Raw genomic sequence first — 26,333 nt, forward strand, 5'->3', positions numbered from 1 at the left:
TTGGGGTTTCACTAATTTCAGATGCTGCAGACTTGATTTGCAAAACCAGTCACTCAGTCGAATAGATCTTGTCTTCAAGGCTGTGGATGGAGCATGCTTTATAATAAAGCAATAAATACATGTTTTGTTTTTCTTTCTCTCCTCTCTTGAACAGCACCCATTCCTGAGGTTGGCAAAGCCATTGTCTAGTTTGACTCCATTGATTCTGGCTGCCAAAGAAGCGATGAAAAGCAACCGTTAAAGATTTCCACCCAAGACCTGTCTCGCTCTTCTTGGTTCCTGATTTTATAAATAATGGTCAAGGTCACCAGGACAGAGCCAAACAAAAAACTGAATCTGTTGTCTTTGAGAAGAGAACTGCTCTCACAAGAGGGGAAGAGAAGAACAGTGACAGTGGAATTCTCTAAGTGGACTTGAATTATTTTGTATGGAACCTAGGGCATCCTGAAGGAGTTGTGGACTGACTCAACATCCTGGAACTGCTCTGGAATCGTGGCTGATCACAGTGGCAAATGAGGGTGGTTCTTTATTCCTGTCTCTTGATTAGCTTCTAACAGATTTCTACAACACCTTTATGCTCTCTTCGCTTGGGGCTCTTCTGATACTTGAATAGTGGGTTTGCTGTGATGTACACATTGGAGCCTCCCCTTTATTCACGTAAGTTAGTGTTATGTTTGTATGGGTAGAATATGCCTACACCTGCCTTATCGGGGGCAAAGAACAAAGGCTCCATGCTCTTTTTACCCATACATTTAATTTTTTTTAGTTCGGTATGGTGAATAGCGGTTGAATATATTCTTAAGTCTCCCATTCACTAAACCTTCGAATGGTAAAAAAGAAACCTTGCAATGGGTGCAACATTGTCATTTGAAGTCTAAGCTGTGCAAGACTAATTAGGAACTCTGTTTGCCTAGTTTCACTTGTAAAGGTATTTCCAGTCTTCCATGTTTGGCTTACAGTTGAAAGAATTGTGCATGAGGAAGAGTGGGTCAGGGACGTGTTTTAATTTGATAGTTCTAAAATCCTGTCTCATGCAAACCATGTTTAATTGGGTTTTAATGCTTTGAGCGTTGCTGAAAATAGTGTGTCCTTCGATTGCATATATGTGCTATGAAAGATATCCCCCTTATAGCCAAACATTGTAATTTCGGCCTCGAAATTTGCCACGTTGCTGTGTGACTCTTGCATTTTATTTTAATACTATTAGTTCAGAAATACATACATTTGGGCTGTTTTTAAATAATGTAGTATTCAATAAGCCGTGCCTTAAACACTACTCACTGGAATTCTTCAGAGTTGACTGTCCGTTGTTCTGCAACTGCTTGGTGGGGGCTGGAATCCAAGCCATCATTTTAATTCACGTTTTACATGTGTATATCCAATCGGAAAAAGGGAACGGTTATCAGTGTGAATCCTAATTTGAGCATGATCTAGCTGTCTACACTTAAAGGCATTGATTGAGCTTCAGAACTATGTATTCATGTTGTTATAAACAATGTGATCTAATCATGGCTATGTTTTTACATACCAATTGATTTGTGCCATAATTAAGACACTGCATATTATGTTTATTCAAAGCTGCTGTTAAACATTTGAGCTCCACGGGGGAGGGTAAGTCCGTAGAATATGCCTTTTATTTTACAAGTTCCAACAATTACTTGCTGTGACACATTGCAAAACATGCACTATTCCCAGTTCCTACATGTTCGTGTTTCATGACATTACACAATTATGTTGCCAGTTTAAATAGAAACTCTTTGAAATCAAATGCCAAATAGTTTATTAAAATTGAAAGCCACTGCCTAAACCCTTGTTTCAGCCGTGGTGGTGTCACAGCTTGGCCCGAAGGTTTCTGATTCAGAAACCCCCTTCCTGATTTACATTTAGTCTATGTATGACAGCCTTTCCTACTCTTTAGTTCTTTAGTAAGAAAGCCATCGTCTTGCTGAATGGTTCATGATTAGGAAACCTCCTTTGCTTCTCCGTTTGTGAATGCGTAACCCCAGTCCAGCAATCTGATTTATGACTGAGAACGACTCCATTTTACTTATTACTTCATCAGTGTAAGATATGAGATCAGTATTGTGAGAGCTAGTGCTTGGTCCATGGATGAGTATGCACCTAGCTTGCTAATTGATATTTTTAATGGCAGTTCACGGTCTAAAAATTTCGTTCATTTAAAGGTAGCTTAATGGAATCTGAGTCCTGAAATCTCAGATCATACAGTCCTACATGGGCAAGGCTCAAGTTGGTCTGTGCTACGTAAAGTGAAACTTTGCAGAGTTGGAGTTTGTTCATACTCAACATAGTGTTTAACACTACAATATGTATGAACACATACTACCCATGTTTTGTAGTTTGAGTAGCAGTGGCGTAGCAGAGATTTTACTGACCCAAAGAAGTTAATTCTTTTAGAAAGGCCGATTGCACTAAAAAGCCTATTCGGAGAATTGACTGACTCTTGCATAGTGAATCATAACGAGTTTAAAGTAATAAAAAAACAAAATGCTGGGATAAGTGGTAGCTGGTTAGAAAGAGTTGTAGAACTTTTTCAACAGATTGAGTTTTTTATCATCGACTTTCTGCTTGTGATTTCTGTTCTCTTTGCCTCTCCTACATCTTATCACATGCTGTAAAGCTTGGGTAGATATATTCTCTGACTATTCCATAGCTGTCTTTTATTGTTGGTTCTTAATCACCGCCCTTGTTGTTTAATTTATCCCGTTGTTTAATTTAACTGTTAATTTGCAACATTTAACTACTGAATTGGAGGTTTTTTATTTTCGTTGGGTGTTAGAAATAAAACATTTTCTTTTCCCTGTTTTGTGTTTTCCACTTCCCCTTAAGAGTAGGGTTCTGTTTCAAAAGTTGGATAGAAAATCGTAAATGAGATGTCTTACTTTTTAGGAATAGTATTTGATATGCTGCTTGTTATATAGGTTTTTGTGGAGTTTTGGGGTATTGAAAAGTATATATTTACTAATTAAAAAAGAAATCCTGGGCGGTTTAACACTTTGCACTAAAAATTAAATTTTACTATAATGATATTTGGCTTTTCACTATCCATTATGATGTTTGGCCTTCTTTTATGGACACACTCCAATATCAAGGTGTAGAAGGTAAAAGAAGCAGCCGTCAGAATCTCCTGGTAGTCTTGAAAACAATATCCTTTTCTTTGTGTGCTCTGGGTGCAGATATTGAAGGTTTGTTTTGCATCTTGTGCATGTTTTCGGCCTGGATGCACACTACAACCCCAATTTATTTGCTGCTAAGAGTACTTAATGAACTTACCATGGTGGTGAATTCTTTTATCCGTTACATTTGAAAATGTGTCTTGACTTGTGTAACATTTTATGCATGCAAAGTAATCCACATTTCATGAGAGCTTCTCTGTAATGTCTGCCTACCTGATGCCGGAAGCTACACAGACTTTATTTAATTGTAATGTTTTGTATTTAAAGGATGATTTTTCCCAGCTTTTGAAATGTAAGAATTGCACACATAATTGTCACCTGGCCTCTGTCCATTAGTTGTTTTTAGGCTTATCTATGGCTTACGATTTAGTCATAACCCTGGATCCGAAAGGCTTTTAATTGTATTGCTAAACCATTAGGGGAAGATTTAGCAATTCCTATGCAATTTACAGTTCACTTGCTTGGCGAGCTCTAATGAACTTTAAGCCTTTACTTGAAACTACATACTCAGACTTGTGATAATTGTTTCTGCATACTTTGCTAACTGATTTCAATTGCCAACACACATTCAGGATGCAATATTTGAGCACTGATATGTTCCGGTCATTCAACTTTGGTCGTTTTCTAAAATTGGCTAAAACATTTTGTTATGACTAACTGTATTAGAAGATTTCAACATAATAGGGCTATAGCTGAAAAGTTTTAGGACCGAAATGCAGGAAAAGAAAGCACGTAGTGAGTTGCTTTACTATTTGACCACTTGCTTAGATCTATTCAGTATTAATGAGAATTGGCAGGCGACATTTGTTATGGCTTTTCAGGCCTTGGAATTCTCCAACAATTATTCAAGTGTTTGAATGATCTTTGTAGTACTTGAGATGAGTCAAGGTAAGTTCCCAAGATAGCTCTTTATATATGTCTCTATTTAAATGGCAAAAATACACTAGCATTAAAAAAGTTTAGCAATGGCATTATTTACTTAAAGACCACCACAATGTTTTAAGCAACCTATCCCTTCATCTGTTGTACTAATACAAAAGCCAAAATTACATTCCTTCATGTACGATTTGATTGGGGCATTTACTCTGTCTCTTAGTGCCATGGTTCATTGCCAAATTTTTAATTTCTGACATGTTGCCTATGCTTATTTATCCACTTCCTCTCTTAGGATTAACTCTGTTATTTATTGATTGCAACTAGTTTGGGGAGGGGGGATGTTGGTGGCTGCATCATTAAAGATGGTCTACTGCCATCTTTTATCATTTGTGCCAGCTGTGAACAGCTACCAGAGATTTGATGTCTGCTTGTATCAGCCCAAAGCTGTAAACGTCTGTTGAACACCTTCCATGCAGAAGGCATTTTTATTTTTTGTTCACACCAGATTTCAATCGGTTAGCTACATAAGGTTTTTGTGCCCCACAACACTCACACTGTAACTCTTCCCCTGCATCTCTTATTAGATATATGGTGAGAGTGTTCTCTGCATTGTTCAATTCATTTTCTTAAATCTGATAGCTCTGACCACACAGATCTGCAGACCATCTGAAGCAAGATTTCTCATGCACGTCTGTTTAGATTTTTTATTTTAATAAAGTATTGTAATTTCTTACAGTGAAAATAGCGGTCTGTGGCCAGTTGTCATTTATCACATGCAATTTCACTACCACTCTACTTTACTCAGTTTGTTGGGTAAATGGTTCTGCTACTTGCGTTTCATTGTGTGGAGTTTCCCAAATTCTAGGGAAAGACATTTTCTATCATTTAGGGATTACATTGAAAGGCACAGAAAAGCAACAAACCGATCATGTGCCTTTTTTCAGAATGGCCAATTATGCGCCAAGTTATGTCTTTCTTGTTGTAATGCTGGGTTTTGCATGTTGTAGCAATAAAAAGGAGCCAGTTCAACAGTAATCTAAGTGCCTAACCCGCTCTAGGTATTAAATGCCTATGCATTTTTCAAGAGATAATTTTGTATAAAAGAACTAGGGGTTATAAGTGGAAATAAAACTTTGAATATTAAAACCAAATGCATGTGATGTGAATTTGTTGCTTCTGTCCACCTGTTTATTCAGTCATCCTACGGAACCAATTTGGCAGTTACTCAATCGTCGCATCATCAAACGACATGAACGCTGTATATAGTGTTGCTTGTGTGCTGGATCCCTGAACACTTTTTTTAATGATGTAAACTGTAAGTTTTATTAGCAAAGTCTAGAGGCTTTAAATACAGATAATTGTGGCAGACTATTTTATACTTAAAGTTCAATGCGTATGAGCTGTAGATCATATGCGTTAGCATAGATCACCATCAGGTGTTGAGCTTGGATGTTTGCACTTTGTTTTTCTTCGAAGAAGTCTTTGTATTCGCAAGATAGATAATGACTCCTTTTGGTGATAGTGTGCATGGGCATCGACTCCACCCTTAGATTGTTTTTTCGCGCCATTGGGTCGGATGTGTATTGCTGCGCTGCGCTCCGGTATCGTTCTCGAACCCCTTCGACGCGCAATCCTCTACCCTCGACTGTATTGTCTTTGATCAATCTTCCCCATTCGTCGCGTATCGTACAAACTGTGAAACCTTTGATCAGGAAACTTCGTGGCGGGCCGTCGTGCCTACCTGTGCCGATCCCGCCAGCAGTTGATGGAACGGACTCCGTTCAAACTATGTCCCGGGTGTCGTGCTAAATTTCCAGCACCAACCTGCTCGAGGTCTGCTACCAGTGCTTATCCCCGAAACACGAAGAATCATCCTGCAAAGCGTGTCGATCATTCCGATCGAAAAAGACCATCCATGATCGTCGGGCTCGACGCCACGAGATGCAACGCGGCTGCGGTTCCGTACCGGACGTCTTTGACGACAAAACGCAACAGAGTCCTGCCGCAGAAGCCGAAGAAGAAGAACTGGTCTCCGTGTCCGAAACCAACTCTGACATGGAAGAAAACCTCGGCGTCACTCCGGCTCAACGGATCGTGAGTACAGACCCCCAGTTGCCCACTCAACCTAAGGGAAAGGCTCCGGTACCACCCGCAGGCTCCGCTCGACACCGGAAAAAGTTTCAGATGCCCCGCCCTCCGGCCCGACTATGAAACACAAACACAAGCCTTCCGGCTCGAGCCAATCCCAGACCGGTGCCGAACCAACACCTTCTGCACCAAAACAGGACAAACATGGGACTCCTCCCATGTCGTCGGTACCGAGGACCTCTTCGGTACCGAAAGCCTTGAAGTCGAAACCCTCCAAGCCAATGGAGTCGTCAAAGTCAAAATCCTCGGAGCCCAAACGCAACACACTTAAAAGCTCGGAGCCGACAACCTCCGCACCGAAAAGTTCGGAGCCGAAACAAACCACTCTGAAGACTACACAGCCCAAACCGGCTAAAACTAAAGAACTTGATCCTAAACTCTCAGATCTGAACCAAAATCTTAAATGCCGAAATCCACTCAAAGGGACAGAGACTCCTTCCAAAGAACTTCCATCTGAAGAACCACCTCTGGATCCAAAACAGAAAAAAAAACTCAGTATTCATTCCAAAACTGGATACCTTATGGCTACTCTTCCCAAGAAACGGAAGTTAGACCTCCCACAAGAGGCCCCTATACCTCTTAAGCAAAAAAGAGATCTGGGTACCAACCCTTCTCCCCCTTATATACCTCCATCTCCTCCTCCTATTCCAAACATCACACCATCAAATTCACCAGACTCACAGAATGACAATTTCGATGATGGGGACCACATTGAGGACGATTATCGTCATACCTGGCAGGACACAGACTTACCACATGACACTGACCCATGGGATGATTACGATAAGGATCCAGATATACCTAATGACCTATATTGCTTAGGCCTTCCCCACTTGATGACAATATTGGCTTTGCGCAACTCATCAACAAGGCTGCACAATATCACGCGGTGGAACGAGATAGTGACCCTCTAGAAGAGGATTTTCTTGTGGAAATGTGAACACATTCTCAGAGGTCTGTTAACACTTCACCCATACTAAAAGGCATGTTAAAACATAAAAACAAGGTATTCAAGAACCATAAGGTCAGTTACCACTAGACTCTCTTGTTGTGTCTAATGCCCGCAAGAGAGCTAACTCTCAAACAACTGGTGACGCTCCTCCTCCTGATAAGGAATCCAAGCTTATCGAGGCATCGGGCAAAAGGGTAGTTCCCTGGCTGCCAACTCGTGGCGTATTGCCCTTGCTCAAGCTCTATTGGCACGTTACGACAGGGCACATTATAACGAATCATAAAAACTTATACAGCATTTGCTAGAATAACATGAGGTCAAACCGAACGACCTCATTCAGGAAGGGAAGTTTTTCACAAAAACGTCCATAAAATGCGCCCTAGATGCTGCAGGCACAGCTTTGCGTGCTATTAACACTATCACACTCCTCAGGAGACAGGCTTGGCTTCGAAGTTCTGGATTCAACCAGGAGGGACAATCCTCCATACCTAATCAGCTTTTCGATAAAGAACCTCTTTTCATGCCAACAGTGGATACTTCATTCGAAAAAATAAAGGAAGATACTGACACTGCAAGATCCATGGAGACCTACAATTACCTTCTAGCAGGGGCTCCTTTCGTCGCTCCTTCTACAGGGGAGGTTCAAAAACAATTTCATCACAAAATCCCTCCTACTCTTACAAAGGGAACAACCAACCTAGTCCCTCCAGAGGCTATTTTCGCAGAGGTTACAGAGGGAACAATAACCAGGGCAGAGGAAGAGGCAACTCTACCCGCACTTCCCCTGCCAACAAACAGTGACTCCCCCCCCCCCCCCCCCCCCCACACACCCCCCCCACACACCCCACCACCCCGACCATTCCACTCCCGTTGGGGGACATCTCTCACAGTTCCTACCTGTCTGGAAAACCATACCTCAGAGAAGTGGGTAATACAAATTATCCAAAATGGTTATTGCCTGGAACTTACCAGCACTCCACCAATAATTCTTCCCAGAGAGCGCACACTTTCACCAGAACATCTCACTTGTTAAAACAAGAGATCCTCTCTCTATTAGACAAACCTGCAATAGAACCAGTCCCCTTACATCACCATGGAACAGGAGTGTACTCTCTATACTTTTGATTCCCAAGAAGGATGGCTCTCTCAGGCCCATACTGGACCTCGGACAGCTAAACCTCTACATTCAATCGGACCACTTCCACATGGTCACCCTACAACAGGTGCTCCCATTGCTTCAGCAAGGCGACTTTCTTTCCACTCTAGATTTAAAGGATGCCTATTTTTATATTCCCATTCATCCGGCTCACAGGAAATATCTCAGGTACTTTGTGGACGGACAACACTACCAATTGAAAGTCCTCCCATTTGGGGTCACTACAGCACCAAGAGTATTCACCAAGTGCCTAGCAGTAGTAGCAGCTCATTTAAGACGACCACACATTCACGTCTTCCCTTACTTGCACGAGTGGCTAATAAAAGCCAAGTCAACACAGTTGCCTACAGCCCACTCAGAAAACAGTTCAACTACTTCACGATTTGGGATTCACTGTGAACCTCACCAAGTTCCATCTGCAACCCCCAACACGCAAGCGTCTCTAAGAGCTATAATAAACACCCGAAAGGCTCTAGCGTACCCAACTCAGTCAGAATACGCAACATGCAAACACTAATATCACAATTTCAACCGCAACACTCACTACCCGCCCGAGTGTTTATGCAGTTGATCGGAAAGATGGTGTCTTGCTTTCTAATTGTTCCTTATGCAAGACTCCAAATGCGTCCCCTACAGGAATGCTTAGCACGTCAGTGGAACCAGGCTTAAGGTCATTTAAACGATCTGGTGTTGGTGGACGGCTGCACTCCTCGCTCTTTGCAGTGATGGAATACACAAAATCTTTCCAAAGGGCGGCCATTCATCGATCCGTTTCCACCGATAGTGCTTACAGCAGACACATCCCTCACTGGTTGGGGAGCTCATCTTCAGACACATACCATTCAGTGCATGTGGACTCTACAACAAAAACAGCTCCACATAAACCATCTGGAGCTGCTTGCAATTTTTCTAGCAGTGCAAGCTTTTCAGACACATCTAGTAGGCATTGCTGCCCTAGTTCGTACAGGCAACATGACAGCAATGTACTACATAAAAAAACAGGGAGGGACACACTTTACAACTTTCACGCCTAGCTGAAAGCCTTTGGAGTTGGGCCATTCCTCAAAACATATACCACCTTGCACAACATCTCCCAGGAGTAGACAGTCAGATTGCATATCTACTCGTCAAAGACCACAGAACCACGAATAGGAACTACATCCCCAAGTACTCCTCCCATTCTTCCACCTGTGGGGCTACCCAGAAATAGATCTGGTCGCCATACACCACAACTCAAAATGCCCAAACTTTGCATCCAGGTAGCCACATCCATTGTCCAAAGGTAATGCGCTATGGATGAATTGGTCAGGAAAATTTGCTTATGCTTTTCCACCTCTCCCGCAAATTCCATTAGTGGTTCAGAAGCTCACTCAACAATCCCTCACGGTGATCCTAGTTGCTCCCACATGGGCTCAACATCCATGGTTCACAACCCTGTTGGAACTATCAATAGTTCCTCATCAAAAGCTACACCTCTTCTCCAAGCTTCTCACTCCGAACCATTGAGAGATGAGGCATCCAGATCCCAGTCAACTCAACCTTGCGATCTGGTACCTGAAGTCGTAGAATTTGGCTTCCTTAACCTCCGATCAGACTGCATGAACGTCATTAACCACTTAACCGCTGCGGTTTAACGCAGTGGGCGGGCCGCGGCGGCCAACGGACGTGCGCAGCACTACGAAGGTAGTGCGCACGACGGCCATTGGCCGACGGAAGCACGCAAGGGGTTAAAGAGGCTAGAAGTCCTATCACACAAGCATGCTATGCAGCAAAATGGAAACGATTTGCAATTTATTGTACTAGAAATCAAATCAATCAGTTAGATGCCTCAACTCAAAACATCATTTGCTAACTGATACATCTACAACGTTCTAACTTAGCATATACGTCTATACAATTACACCTTGCTACTAGATCGGCTTACCTTCAAAACAGACAACACTTGTCTTTGTTTCGAGTACCCGCTATCAAAGCCTTTATGGAAGGACTCAAAAGAATCATTTCTTCTAGAATTCCACCTTCTCCCATGTGGAATCTTAATACAGTCCTTACAATACTCATGGGCCCACCATTTGAGCCTATTCACAGATACGAAGTACAATTTCTAACCTGGAAAGTAGCCTTCCTTATAGCTACAAAATCTCTTAGGCGAGTTGGTGAGCTCCAGGCACTAACCATACAAGAACCATTTTTACAAATTCACCAAAGTAAAGTGGTTCTTAGGACTAACCCCAATTTTTTTAACCAAAGTCATTTCTGCTTTTTATCTCAACCAGTCCGTTGACTTACGAGTCTTCTTTCCTCAACCCTACTCAGTAACAGAAGGTGCTCTTCACACATTAGATGTAAAAAGAGCAATACTTCATTACACTGAAAGAACCAAACCTTTTAGGAAGACAAAACATCTCTTTGTTGCCTTCTCCCCACCACATAAAGGCAACCCCATTTCAAAAGCAGGTATTGCTCGCTGGATAGTCAAGTCCATACTGATGTGCTACCTCAAAGCTAAACGCACCTTACCAGTTCCCCCTAAAGCACATCCTACAACCAAAATAGGGGCTTCCGTGGCATTCTTAGGGAACCTACCCTTAGAGGACATTTGCAAAGCTGCAACATGGTCTACGCCACACACATTCACAAAGCACTATTGTGTAGATGTGTTAGCAAGACAACAAGCTAGTGTGGGCCAGGCTGTTTTAAGAACACTATTTCAGACCACTGTAACAGATGCAGGTTACAAGAAAAGTCTGACAAAACCCTGTGTATTAAATGGTCAACATGATTTGACCCTAGGATTGAGTGTTTGTCACAGTATAGTCAATAAAGGTTCGAGGTAAACTCTTAAAAGAGACAGGGGTATCTATGCAATGATTCTAAGCTTCATGATTTTCAAGGGCACAGGAAGAAACGAATAAAACTAAAATGTCTTGTAAAAATATATAGACAAATTTATTGGGTACCTCCCATACAGGGTTACACTCTAAAATTAAAAACGTTAAAAACAATAAAAACAGTGCTTTTACAATTTGCAAATACCATAAAATACATAATCACAAGAAGTCAAAAAGACAAAGGTCGATGCGGCGTTTCGGTGATTGCTACAATAATTTTCACCTTCTTCAGGACGTTTTTTTGACTAGGGTTACACCAAAATTTTGTGTACCTTTAGATCAAAGATTTCGATGTTGCCAAGACGCTCTATGAAAATAATGCCTTGTTCCTATAAGCTTCCGTTATAAAATTGGAGCAGGACCTTCAAATATTTGCTTATTCCTTTTCAATTGGTACAGAGGAGCCACCGATGCTTGATACTATTGCGGCATTTCTCTGATTCCTTTTCTCAATTGGAATCAAAGAGGAAGCAATTTATTTCTCCATTCAGAACCCTCTTCAATCGGTTGCTCTAGGGGTGACTTGTTAGGAGATTTTTTCTCTCTGGGTTTAAAGTTACGGCCTCCTTGCTCCTCTGCTACCGGGTTCCCATCGAAAATCATGAAGCTTAGAATCATTGCATAGATACCCCTATCTCCTTTAAGAGTTTACCTCGAACCTTTATTGACTATACTGTGACAAACACTCAATCCTAGGGTCAAATCATGTTGACCATTTAATACACAGGGTTTTGTCAGACTTTTCTTGTTCACTCCCCTCCCTGTTACTGAACCAGGGGAACCTTCCAACCTATTTTCCAGACAGATGCAGGTTAGCCACCTCTTGGGGAAGAACTGCTATATAGTTAATGCTAACCCACAAGATCTACAGCTCATATGCCTTGAACTTAAAATGCTACGTATCCAGTATGCATCTGTTCTTGGCATGTACAGCTGTAGATTCATATGCACCCATCCACCTCCCCGGGTACCTTTATCTGTTGCAGTATTATCTTACTTAGATACACTATACATGGACATCACTTTCTACTCTTATTAACTCCATCATCACCCTTATAGCAAAACAATCTAAGGATGGAGTCAATGCCCATGCGCACTATCACCAAAAGGAGGAGTTATCCACCTCGTGACTACAAAGACTTCTTCGAAGAAAAACAAAAAGTGCAAACATCTGAGCCCAACACCAGTTGGCTATCTATGCTAACGCATGTGAATCTACAGCTGCATATGCCAAGAACAGATGCATATTGGGTATGTAGCATTTCCCTTTCCAAATCTAGCATGATGTGCTTTGAAAAAGTGAAACAAACCTAAAGAATAATACGTGGAGCACTACGTTTGACCTTGCTGCATAACTGATGAAGTGATGGCATCTATTTCTCATGGCCAATTTCTCTGATTTAACGTATGAGAAACATACGTTTTTTGCTTTAGCAGTGCCACATTCTACAGCTTTTCCTGACTTTGTGGACTTGCACCGCCTACAGACGTAACTCAATTGCGTCTCGTACAGAAGTAACTCAATTGCGTGATTAGAAACCTGCTTGATGTCTCTCCAAAAATCAAGATTGTTTCAGATAGATTTTCATGACTCAGAAAATAAACAAACGTTATATGATGCTTCATATTACCTGATGTAAATTTTCAATTCACTCCAGCCCTAAACAGTGTTTCTTCAGGTCTCTTTTCAAACTGGGCTCTTTGTTAAGGTAAGCTCTCTACTTGGCTGTATATGTCTCCTCTGTATCAGTTAATTGCTGCATGATCTTGTCCATAAACAAGCAAACTGCATACTTAACCTACGTCTAATAATCAATTTCCATTAATTCTCCTGAGATTAGTTGTTCACTGACAAAACTGGGCCTTGCTGAGGGTGGGGCATGTGACTGCACCAGAGCAGTTTGAGTGAGTGGGAGCTGCCACAGTAGATAGATTATCCATTAAACTACTATGTTGACACCCCTCTTCCGTAACGAAAGAAGTTACTGCAGAGCACCACCATGACTGAGTGCTATGAAAGAAGTACTGCCGTAAGAATTTCATACCTGCTGCGCTTCCCTCCTTTGCCAGGTGTATGCTGCTTATTGTGACTAGTACATAAAGGGAGTCACTGTTCCTTGTAGAGTAAGAAAGCGGAAGAGACTTTTGTTGTGTTCCACTCTAACTGTGGGGGACAGTGTGTCCTCATCTTCATGCCCTTACACACCCCAAAGGATGTCATGCTTCATCATTTGGGCTTTGCTCCTCGCCGGGCTGGCGCTGCCAGGCCCTACGGGTCCCCCGAAGGGTCTCTTTATCGGAGATCTTTTGATTAGAAGCCGCTTGGGTGCGTGGGTGTAAGTGGCAGTGAAGTCTAAAGTGGTGTGTTAAAAAATGACGAGGGAGAGTGGGTACTATTTATTAGGGTGATCCCTCTCTCATTGTTAAAACTAAGTGTGTTGTGCTGCTCTAGGGGATATTATGTCCCTCTGTAGCAGATATATGTCCCTTATAAACATGTAGGTGCCTTCAGAAGGAGATCCAAAGCGATTCTTCAGGACCAAAGTGAGTTCAATTTTAGTACCAGTGGTGGCCTGATCTAACTAGTGCCTCTAATTCTGTAGAAGGGAATAGCGTTTCTGAAAAGAGAAAAAGTATAGGACAAAAGTATACTAACGTTAGTATCTTTATTAGGTAGTTTATATTGTCCTGGTCAACCGTTAGAGGGCCTGGTGCGCATTACTCTTAGCATGAGTATTATCGCTATAGGTTGGCATAGGTGCATGTATAATAATGATCAATGGTTAGATTGTGCCAGTGTACTTATTTATATATACATTTACTTTCTCGTTCATACAGTCCCCCTAGGTAGAATATCCAGGTTGGTGTGATTCTATGAAAAGAGGCTCATTCATCAGGTGATTATATGAGCCATGGTTATCGAGATAGATAGTACCGCGAAGTAGGCCCCACCATTGATGGCAAACCTTGAGACACTGTTGTATAGATTATTACAAAGCACAACATGTTACTCGCCCCTTGATAATCAAATCAGGACCTCATGAGATCAGTGAGGGCACTAGGGAACTGTGGAATAAGAGAAAGCAAAATCAATAGTGTTAAGAGGCTTCAATGTATCCTGCTGTTGAAGGCACTAATGTTTGATAAGAAACAAAGCTGCATTGTTTTGAGAACTGAGAGAACTCGAACTTAATAGCTGTTATGCATAGTCCAGGGACGATCCCTGTGTACTTCATAAAGTCAGACCTTCCTTGCATTATTGGGAGGTTTTGCACACTAAAAGATAAAAAGGTAGTACATGTATTGGTGAGGCTTCATTTTTTTTTTAAACCATTTTTTTTTACAGGCCAAGTGCTTTTTTTAAAGAAAGAAACTAGAAAGAAGTTTCCTCGCACATTGAAAGGGTGTTACCTTTTCACGTTACTCACGTTCTCCCGTCGTAGCAGGGCTGATCCACCTGGGTGCCGCTCCTTGTCTCCGCCGGTAATGGGAAGATGGCCCCTCTCCCTTATATAGCAGAGGTGTGTTGTCAATTAGTGAGTTAATTGCACGTTGACGGGAGAGTGTTACGTGCCATCTTGTAGTGGGGTGTTCGTTTAGGCTAGTTTTTGATACTTTCTGTTATCAAGCTTTTGGTTTACAGCGGGTGTCCTATAATGAATTTACATGATTTCCAAATGTGATGGATGGTGCTTAGGTGGTAAAGACTTAATGTAGAACTAAGCAAATGGGTTTATTTTGACCATGGGTGCCATCTTTGAGTGGTGTCATTGATGTATTATCTGTCACTATAAGATGTAAATAGGGAAGCCCCATTTCTAACGTACATGGTTTCTCAAATAAAGTGTCTCAGATGGACTGTATTATGAAAAAGCGACGTGTTTGTGTGTTATATAGTTTAGACATACATTTTGTAACTTTGCAGAATTAGGTCATTAGGCTACACTACCCCAATCCATGCTATATCGTCGTTTGGACCCTGGGTGTTTGTTCCTAGATGGTAGACCCATCTTTGATCTTTTTCAAATAGTGTCCTATAGACCATATAGGATTGGACTCTGTCCAGGTCATTTGATCTGGTGTATGTCCTATTTCGATGTAATGTCTGCTCATTTTAGTGGTGTTTTTCTTGCACCATATATTGCTTCTGTGTTAGTTCACTCTCGTCCTCACTGCTCTGGTTATCATTCCTATATAAAGGAGGTTGCAAGGACATTTTACCATGTACACAGTACACACAGTTTTTAGTTTTGCAGTTTGTATGTTTCTTCTGTGTCCATTCCTGGTTGTTTAGTTGCAGGGTTGTGGTGGGTGTAGTTAGGGGACAAATATTGCAGGTTTTGCATGGGCAATGTCTTTTGACTTTTGGGAGGTCCGATAGTGTCCTTTGATTGTCCAGTTGTTTACCCTGTGATTTTGTGTGCACGACCATGTCTTTAATATTCTGTGTACGTCTGAAGGCGGATATTGGGCTCTCCAGTTGCATTCTTCCTGCATGTAGGATGTTCCAGTGTTTTAGTGGGATTTTCTTTACTTGGTTTGATAGTGGTGTGTAGGTTGTTAAACATGTAATTGCCTCATTCTTTGGTTTTTCAAGAGTTTCTGGAAGTGCTTCCCGGTGATTGTTGCATGTGCGTTTCTGCGCATTCGTTGATTTTCCGCGGGTAGTTCTTCTGTTCCAGGTTGTTTCCAAGTTCTGCAGCTTGTGTTTCATAATCTGTGGTATTGCTGCTGTTTCTTCTGAGCCTCAGAAATTGTCCAAATGGAAGATTCTGTCTTAAGGCTTTTGTGTGATGATTGTCGTAGGTTAGTAAACTGTTTTGGTCTGTAGGTTTTTTGTATGTTTTGGTGAGAAGTTTTCCATTTTGTAGGATGATTAATAGGTATAGAAAGGGATTTCTTCACTCGAGGCGGTTAGTGTAAATTTTAAGAAAGGATCCTGTTTGTTAATCCAGGTGTGGAATTCTGTGCAGCAGCGTTTTGTGCCTGTCCACAACATGAGTATGTTGTCTATATAACGTTTCCACTCTTTTATTTCTGGTTTGAAGGGTTTGGAAGCTGGTAGGATGTGTTCTGCTTCAAAATGGGCCATGTATAGGCGTGCTAGACTCTTGCTAGTTCCGTGGATTTGTTGGTAGTGTTGATCTTTGAACTTGAAGTTATTCTTTAGGGCTAGTTCTGCACATTCCAGAATACAATTTATTAGCTGTGGTGTACCTGAATCGTGATTCCTTATAGTTAAACTACTCTCAGTGTAGCTTCCTGTGGGATGTTGGTATTTAACGCTTCCATGTCGAGGGTTACTAGTAGGGTGATTTCCTCTCATCCCCTTATGTGCTCAATTACATTTATGGTTTCTTTTGTGTCTTTAAGGTAAGACAGTGTTGCTTGTACTAATGGTCGTAGGAAATGGTCACAGTATTGGCTGAGTGGTTCAAGGATAGAGTTGATCCCAGACACTATTGATCTTCCTGGCGGGGGCATGATGTTGTGGATTTTTGGGAAAATGTAGAAGTATGGGGTCATCGGTTTTGAGTTCACTAGAAATTCTGCTTTATTTTTGCTAATCCATCCATTTGTTTGTGCTTCAATTACTGAGATGGTGATTCTTCTTTTGAAGGAATCTGTGGCTATTTTTGTATAGTATCTGTTGTCTGACATACATTGTTGTAGTAGTCCGTGTTAAGAATGATGATGGCCCCGCCTTTGTCTGCAGCTTTTATTGTAATCGTCTTATCACTGTCGGGGTCTTTAAGGGCTTTCCTCTCTTGTAGGCAGGTTATGAACTTTTTTAGGTCTCGCGACCTATCGATGTGCGCAAGCGCATCGAGCGGAGCGAGAATTCAAGTGGCGAAAACATCTTCAAACCAAAGGGCTTTCAGCCCCGCGGTTTTCATGCAGTTCGCGTGTACATGCTCGCGCATCGCATGCAAGCCCAGCCCAGCCTCTCGCATTCCCAGGCTCTCCCGCCCCCATCCGGCATCAGGCTTCTCCTCCCCTAGCAGCACTCCTCCCACACCAGCAACTCCCCCTCCCACACCAGCACCTCCCCTCTCTCTCACCGCAAACACTGCCTTGCCCTAGCAGCACTCCTCCCACACCAGCACCTCCCCCCTCCCACACCACACCAGCACCTCCCCTCTCTCTCCCCGCAAACACAGCCTTGCCCTAACAGCACTCCTCCCACACCAGCACCTCCCCCTCCCACACCAGCACATCCCCTCTCTCTCCCCGCAAACTATTACCTCTCCGTGTTCTCTTTTCGACTCCCAGGTGCCACCGCAGCCTAAAGAATTGCATAATTGTGGTCACAGTTCTGGATCATAATTCCCATCTGTGTTGTACAGGTCTAGCATCCTCCCCTCACCCATGGCCCCACTTGTTCTATCATTGCCATACATTACTTACTGTAGGGGGAATCTGTTGCTGTCCTCCGCACACTACTGGTATTAGAGCTCTGGTAGAAAATGGATTAATAAGTACGAACCGCCTGAGATCACACTGTGCCCTAGACCCAGAGTCGCCAGTTGAAGGCGGTTGATTTTTATTAAAATGTCTACCCTTTTGTGCAGTGTTGTCACTTTAAATACAGCTTATTTTGTCCACTTGTTTAGCTCTTTTCTGCATGCGCGGCTCAAAGCACATTGAAAAAAAATACAGTAGATTAACTTGAGCTTCCACACAGTAAGCCGCCCTGCTCTTCAAGCTTCGCTGCCAAGAATAACTATACCAGTCTATTCACCCAGGAGCCCCAAAATGCACGTTGTGCAGGAACAAACCAGCTTTGTAACCAGGCTGTAGTCGGGCCAACAAATCCCATTGTAAATAGCTTTGTCATGCGCCTTGTAAAAGGGCCGTTCCGAGTCGGAATGATCCCTCCTGTACGGTTTAACTGGCATCGCGTTTCTGTCTCACGAAAACTAGCCGTAGGCGAGGAGGGGGGCGGTGCCCACCCCATCACCTTCTGTCTGCTATCAAGCCTGCTATCCGTCGGACTCGGACATTTACAACCTGTGCTGAAGGGCCATAAAACACCCCACTCCACTTCAAAGCGGGCACAAGGGATTCTTCAGAGTTGAAGGCCATCCCCCACCCACAGTTTTTTTTTGGGTTCCTTTTCAACACGTAAAAACAAATACTGAAGAGGTCCGAATCACATCAGCTACTTCATTTCATGCTTATTTTGTTAATTTACTTGTTGTATTTTTTATGTCGAGCATACATGGCCCAAGCGCATTAGAGTCCTTTACATGAGCACAAGTTTATATTGAACTTTTTTGGAGGCATGGGAGGTTAAGTGATTGGCCCAGAATCACAAGCTGTTGAACCGAGGCCAGTATTCGAACCTGCGCTGCCATTGAGAAAGCCGGCAACTCGGACCACTAGGCTACATCTCCTTAATGGTGGCCTCCAACTAAGACAATTAGCATAGTTAAGGGTCGATGGCTCATGGTTACACAAATTAAAAGAAACTTTCATGGGGACATGAATAATTACTGATAGCAAATGACCCAAGTAAACGGCCCACTCTCTACCTCTCAATATTTACCTGCCTCTACAATTTAAACACCAGAGCCCAAGACTGGCTAAGAGCACCAGTCTGATTACTGATGCACGACACCAAAACACTTCTCCACAGACCACACTGCAAATACAACCTCTTTCCTCCCAAGCAGTTTCTCGCTGTGTAGCATGCTCCTCTCCATCTATGTGCTTCAGCGTCTCACAAGTGGTATGAAGCGCTATACAACTCGAATATAAACACAAATAGGTAATTAACTTTCTTTGGCGTCTCCGAAATATTTTTTTTCAGATTTAAGGCACTAATTAAAATCATCAAACATGTAAAACAAAAAAAAGTAAACAAATGCCCCATTCAAGAAACACTTCTGAGGACACCTACTTACCAATAACAAACAAGCACTGGCCTTGCCAATAGGTCTCGCAGTAGGAAAGTTTAAGCTATTGCTTTTGTAAATTACATTTTATATTTATATATCGTTATTGGCATTGTCAATAACAATATATAAATATAAAATGTCATTTACAAAACCAATAGCTCAAACTTTCCTACTGCGAGACCTATTGGCAACGCCAGTGCTTGTTTGGGTTGTAAGCGGTTTGTCTCGTAGTACCACCTTTTCATAGGTCAGTATCTCAGTGCTAGTCATTGCTGTGGTGGCCGTGAATTTTGATGGGTAACATAGGCCTGTGTCTGTCGTGGTCGTGTCCGTCTTTTTCGTGTCCTGCTCCTGGAAGAAGGATCTCAGACATAAATTCCGGAAGAAGGTGTGTAATTCACCGGTGAATCTAAACGGGTCCTCTCTGGGAGTGGGGACAAAGCCTAGTCCTCTCTGTAGGACTGATTCTTCTGATGGTGTTAGGGTCCTGTTAGACAGGTTAACCACTAATTTTTCTTGGTTTGGCTACTTGTCCTGCGTTGTTCCTCGTCCTCCGACTAGTGTACTTTTCTTTGTTTGTTTTTTCGCCTGCATCTTCCTCTGTCCCTGTTCCAAAAAGGAGGGCATTGTTGTTGATAAAATGGGTAAGGTGGTGGTGGTCCATGGTAGCCAGGTTACCATGGTGGTGGTGCTACTGGGTAGCCAGGCATTGGGCAATTAAACATCGGTGGAGTTGGTAAGATTCCTGGACCGCCTTGGTTGTTCTTTCAGCTTCCAATACTGGAATTGCTACTTGATCTCTTTGATCTGATGGAGGTAGTTGATTCATCGTCAGAGGAGTGGTCGGTGAAGGTTGTCACGTAAACCTCCTTCGTGTAAGGATATGTCTTGTCTCTCTCAAAGCTCTTGATATCTTTTTGTAGTTTCGTTATTTTCTTCTGTGGAAGGTATTGTTTATGATCATTCATTTCTGAGTTGATCTTGGCAAGTCGTGTTTTCCATACTATATGCTGATTGTTGTCATCAATGCATTTTCTGCTATAGTTATCTTTATTATCAGTGTCTCCGATAGGCGTTTGGCGGTATTGATTATGAGTACAAGCAGGTCGCGTGTGCACCTCCAGGCTATTTGGCTCCAGTTTTTTCTGAAAATGATATCTTCTAAGAAGATTTGTGGTGCTGAAGTTGTGGGGTACATCTAGGCGACGGAACAACATAGCCGCTCCTAAAAAACAGCAAGTTAAAATAGCAATGCATGGAGCTATTATGATAGAGTATTTGCTGGCCACTATTGCACCCAATGGCCTCATTGTCAATCAATCAATCAATCACGGCATTTTTAAAGCGCGCTACTCACCCAGGAGGGTCTCAAGGCGCTGGGAGGGGGGGGAGGGTATGTTACTGCTCGAACAGCCAGGTCTTGAGCTGTTTCCTGAAGGATAGATGGTTCTGGGTTCGCCGAAGGTGGGTGGGGAGGGAGTTCCAGGTCTTGGCTGCCAGGTAGGAGAAGGATCTTCCTCCGGCGGTGGCTCTGCGGATGCGTGGTACGGTGGCGAGGGCGAGGCTGGTTGATCGTTGCTGCGGGTGGGCTTGTAGAAGGTCATGCGGTCGTTGAGGTACTTGGGGGGGCCCAGGTCGTGGAGGGCCTTGTGTGCGTGGGTCAGGAGTCTGAACATGATTCTCTTGCTGACGGGGAGCCAGTGCAGGTCTCTCAGGTGTCTGGTGATGTGGCTGTGTCAGGGGATGTCCAGGATGAGTCGTGCGGCGGCGTTCTGGATGCGCTGGAGTCTTTTTTGAAGTTTGGCTGTAGTTCCGGCGTAGAGGGCGTTCCCGTAGTCCAGTCGGCTGGTGACGAGTGCCTGGGTGACGGTCTTCCTGGTTCCGATGGGATCCATCTGAAGATCTTGCGGAGCATGCGCAGGGTGTTGAAGCACGAAGATGAGACTGCGTTGACTTGTCTGGTCATCGACAGGGAGGAGTCCAGGATGAAGCACAGGTTGCGTGCGTGGTCCGTTGGCTTGGGAGCGGTGCCCAGGGCTGGGGGCCACCAGGAGTCGTCCCAGGCGGAGGGTGATGATCCCAGGATGAGGACTTCCGTCTTGTCTGAGTTCAGTTTGAGGCGGCTGCTCCTCATCCAGTCGGCGACGTCTTTCATCCCTTCATGTAGGTTGGCTCTGGCGGTGGTGGGGTCGTTGGTGAGGGAGAGGATCAGCTGGGTGTCGTCGGCATAGGAGATGATGTTGAGGTCATGTTGGCGTGCGATGGCTGCGAGGGGGCTCATGTAGACATTGAAGAGGGTTGGGCTGAGAGAAGATCCTTGTGGTACGCCGCAGATGACTTCGGTGGCCTCGGATCTGAACGGGGGGAGGCGGACTCTCTGGGTTCTTCCGGCGAGGAACGAGATGATCCACTCCAGTGCTTTCTCTCAGATTCCGATGTTGCTGAGGCGCTTCACTAGGGTGTGGTGGCAGACTGTGTCGAACGCCGCAGAGAGGTCCAAGAGGATGGCCGCTGTTTCCCTGTTGTCGATCAGGGTTCTGATATCGTCGGTGGCTGCGATTAGGGCGGTCTCGGTGCTGTGGTTGGCCCGAAACCCGGACTGCGAGGGGTCGAGGGATCCATTCGTCCAGAGCAGTGTTCTTCAATCTGTGTGGCGCGCCCCCCTGGGGCGGCGCGACACCTTCCCATGGGGGGGGGCGCACTCCACTACAATCTGACCTTTGTTCCGTCCTCCGTGCAAATGTCCCAGGAGGGGGTTAATTCACAGGTGACAGCTTCAACTGCAGTATGAGGCAAGGAGTCTCCTCTGCTAAAAACGAAAGCAAACAAACACACGCTTTCGGTTTTAGCAGAGGAGACCCCTTGCCTCCCACTGCAGCTGAAGCATTTCAGCGCTGTGAATTAACCCCCTCCTGGGAGAGTTAGCTCTTCCCAGAAGGAAGACAAAGTTTCCAGAGTTCGAGTCTCGGCATTGAAGATGAACATCCTGTGATTCTGGTCAAATCACTTAATCTCCCAGTGCCTAACAAAGAAAATGAATATGTCCCCTTCCTAGCAAAGAAAATGAATATGTCCTCATGTAATGCAACTTGTGCTATGTAAAGCACTCTGATACCTGATTCAGGCCAAGTTTGCGCTATATAAAACTCAGTTAAAAAAAAAAAAGTGGTCTCTGGCCCAGGGCCCCAGCCTTTCAAAGGGGGTGGGAGTGTGTGTGTGTGGGTGGGGGTAGGGGGGTGGGGGTGGGGTGAGGTGAAAGAGCCAGCACTATTCTAGAGTCTTACCCTCATGACCATGAATCATTTAAAAACACAATGTTGTAAATAGCGTTTTTCAATTATTCATTTTCAATGTGTATAAGTCTATTACAGACCTTTTGCAGACAAAATGTGTTTATGCGTCATGCGACATCCATAAAAAAAGTGTATTTTAGATCAATACAAGACCTCACATATGAGAAATAGAAGGGTGTGACAGATTATTTGCAGTAATATTAGTGAACTGCTGTTGTGTTACATACTGAAAACACACATCACTATCTCTGAATATCCGATGTACACACATTTAGTATTTGACCAAAGAAGGCATGAAAGAGCTGAGACTAGATCATAAAATCAAAGCTGATCTTAACAGGGACCCCGAAAATACATTTGGCCCACAGGCCACAAAATCCTTAAAACGTCCCTGAAAGTTTCTTTTAAAATTACACAGGCAGGCGCGCAAAATGCCAGCCAGCCATGTGTTGTTTAAACAGCTTGCAAATTGCTAAATATAGTTATAAATAAGTATGTATTCATTTGTAATGGTAACGAGCTCCAGGTCCCCCTTCTTTTTGTCGATTCATTTGTAATGTGACTTTTTTATCTTTGCTCCCTTTTATTATCAGTCATTGATCATTCAGACAGCCCTAGAAAACAATTAAAAGTTATTTCTATTTATATTTACTGTTCAAAGTATGCACGGACAAGTGCTGAAAATACAGCTTTAGGTGACTGCTTATTTTCATACCATCTGTGACATCAAAATAATGAGCTGGTAACCCTAATCATAAGACTGGAAGTTTGTTGAGGGAGCAGCACATTATTTTTTTCCTCCACCCTGATCACTGCCATAATATCAATAGTTTAACACTTTTGAAACCCTACGCTGCCTTATATAACATGCTGAGTTACTTCAAGTGCCTGGGAATGCACCTTGCATTCAGACCACTCACTCCTCATTCTCGCCCTTCACTTTCACTCTCACCCAGCACTCACACTGATCACCATGCACTCACACCATTCACCCGCTCACCCTGCACTACACTGATCACCATGTTCTCACACCATTCACCCACTTACCCCCCACTCACAGTGATCACTCTGCACTCAAAATGCACTTGCGCTTTTCACCCTGTACCTCAACCTGCAGTCACACAAGCACACTAGTCAACCTGCACTTGTAACACTTCACTCACCTGTCCCCCTCACTGTTCAATCTGCAATCTCACTCCAATAAGCCCCCCACTAACCATACATTCATTTGTCCCACTCTGCGCTAACATGCGCACCCAAATTTATATGGTCGCCTCACTCACCCCTGTACACAAGTATGGGCATGTCGTGCCCAATTAAGGTTTTCGTCCTAAATTACAAAAGGAGACATCTAAATGCATTACAATCCAGCCTTCCAGGGGCCCCTTGATAGAGACACTTCTGTTTTTGCCCTGATGGACTGGAATAATTCCTAAACCGATTCTTGCAAATACCGTTTTGTTTAATTTCTTTTTAATGTAATTGATGTGAGGGAGTCTATTACTATTTGTAGAGAAATGTGTTTGTTTTATGCAACAACCATAAAAAAGGTAACCATAAAAAAGTTAGATCCAAGCGGTACCTCACGTATGAGAAATTGGAGGATATCAGATATTATTCACTGTAAAATTAGTGGGCCGCTGCTTTGTTACAACAGTGAAAACGCATCACTATCTCTGATTATTAGCTGTAAACTATTTTAGAATTTTGACTACAGTGCCTGTGCACCGTTAGTATCCTGGCTAAATATGGTATGGCAGAGCTGAAAATAAATCATTTCTACTCAAACCTGTACTGAACAGGGGCCCCCAAAATAGTTTTGGCCCAGGGCACCCAAAATCCCTAACATGTCCCTGCCATCACAGAGTCTGTCAGACAACATTACTCTGAAGTAAACTAGACAAAATTGTTAATTTATTATTAGTTCTATTTTTTTAAACATAAGCCTGACGTGTCCAAACCCCCACTGCTTCAAGCAAACAACTTATCGTACCACTAAGGAATTCTCAATGAGGGGTTTGTTCAGCGCCTTCTCTGTGGACTTTCAACTGTCTTCGGATCCATAACTGGTTGGTGGACAATTATCCCATTATAATGCTGCTTAAAATGTTTATTAATGATATTTAGAGAAGATTTGTTTCTCGTGTACCAGCTCTGAGCTAGGGAGTTCTCAAAACATCTGACAACACGGTCTCCCCTTACAGTCCCTGTCTTGGCTGAAAATGTCTGCAGAATATTCTGCTTTGGGCGAAGCTGCTATCAAAACTCTCTTGCCTTTCAGCTCGTACTATGTATGTGAGATTGGGTTCTCAGCCCTTGCGGTATTAAAGACTAAGTTCGTTCAAGCCTGGATGTGGAGCACAACCTGAGGATGGCAGTAGCAAAAATCCATCCACAGATTGACCGTCTCTGAAAAACAGGCAAACCGGTCACATTTATGTTGGTGGTGTTATTATCAATCCATATGTAAAACAAAGCATCCTCATCAAAACAATTTGCACACATTTTATCTTGAAAAGTGGTGTTTTGAGCTGTGTAATAAGCCTCTGTCATTTTACCACACCCACCCACTCACAAACCTGCAGTTTACTAAACAATCTTATTGTATTGAATGTTATCCGCTGAATATGCCCGGAATGTGCGCGTGGCGGTCGAGTCCAGAAATTTCTGTCAGGTGGTGGGGGGGGCCCAACATCTTAAAAAAATCAGCTGGGGGGGCTTAACCTACAAAAGTTTGAAGACCTCTGGTCTAGAGGAAGGCGGCCAGCTGTCTGTTGACGGTCTTCTCGATGACTTTGGCCTGAAAGGGAAGGAGCGAGATGGGACGGTAGTTCTTGAGGTCGGTGGGGTCTGCCGTTGGTTTCTTCAGGAGGGCGGTAAGCTCGGTGTGCTTCCAGCTCTCCGGGAAGGTGGCGGTGAGGAAGGAGGATTTGATGGTGTCCCGGAGATGGGTTGCGATGATGGCGTCTGCTTTGTTGAAGACGTGGTGTGGGCAGGGGTCTGTTGGTGATCCGGAGTGGATGGAGTTCATCGTGCGGGTGGTGTCTTCGGTGTTGATCGGGGTCCAGTTGCAGAGGGTGGTGGTTGTTGGCGTTGGTTCGGCGGTAGGGTGCGTGGTCTGTGCGTCGAAGCTGTTGTGTATGCCTGCGATCTTGCTGTGGAAGAACGAGGCAAGTGAGTCGCAGAGGTCTTGCGAGGTAGTGATGTCGCTGTTTCCGGCGCTGGGGTTGGAGAACTCTTTGACGATACTGAAGAGTTCCTTGCTGTCGTGGGCGTTGTTGTCCAGTCGTTCTTTGAGTGCCGACTTCTTGATGGCGCTGATCAGCTGGTGGTGTTTGTGGGTGGCGTGCTTGAGGGCGGTCCTGTTGTCTGTGGTCTGGTCGAGCCGCCAGGCTTTCTCGAGGGTGCGGCAGTTCTTCTTGGATTCCTTGAGTTCGTTGGTGAACCAGGGGGTTTTCTTGCTGCCGGTTCTACTGGGAGGGTTCTTTAGTGGTGCGAGGTCGTCGGCGCAGGCGGTCAGCCACTCAGCGAGGTTGCTGGCTGCTTCGTTTGGGTCCGCTGTGATGGTGGGTGTGTTCTGGCTGAGGGAGGCAGTGAGCTGCTTGGCGGTGACCTTGCTCCAGCTCCGGCGAGGAACCTGTTGCGGGTGGGTCAAAGTTTTCCTGAAGCTAAAGTGGACGCAGCTGTGGTCGGTCCAGTGGAGTCCGGTTGCGTGGCTGAAGAAGATGTGCTTGCTGGATGAGAAGACTGGGTCAAGCGTGTGGCCGGCGTAGTGGGTGGGAGTTTTCACCAGTTGCTTGAGTCCGAGGTTGGCGAGGTTGTCCAGCAGGGCGGTGGTGTTTGTCGTCGTTTTCCAGGTGGAAGTTGAGGTCCCCTAGGAGGATGTAGTCGGCGGAGGGCAGGTCATGCGGGCTGATGAAGT

The 26,333-nt window shown here is 43.9% G+C and overlaps 1 protein-coding gene across 3 annotated transcripts in view; it reads left to right on the plus strand.

Annotated features, from left to right (window-relative positions):
* Positions 1–5,216, plus strand: part of PAK2 (p21 (RAC1) activated kinase 2) — a 1,025,622-nt gene extending 1,020,406 nt beyond the window's left edge. For all 3 annotated transcript variants that reach the window (XM_086943970.1, XM_086943969.1, XM_086943968.1), the window contains exon 15: positions 155–5,216. In XM_086943970.1, coding sequence (XP_086800096.1) covers positions 155–241 — 87 coding nt within the window. In that variant the 3' untranslated portion in view covers positions 242–5,216. The remainder of the gene's footprint in view (positions 1–154) is intronic.
* The last annotated feature ends 21,117 nt before the right edge of the window (positions 5,217–26,333 follow it).

The sequence above is a fragment of the Lissotriton vulgaris genome, chromosome 11 (genome assembly GCF_964263255.1).
Source record: "Lissotriton vulgaris chromosome 11, aLisVul1.2, whole genome shotgun sequence".
Lineage (NCBI taxonomy): Eukaryota > Metazoa > Chordata > Amphibia > Caudata > Salamandridae > Lissotriton > Lissotriton vulgaris.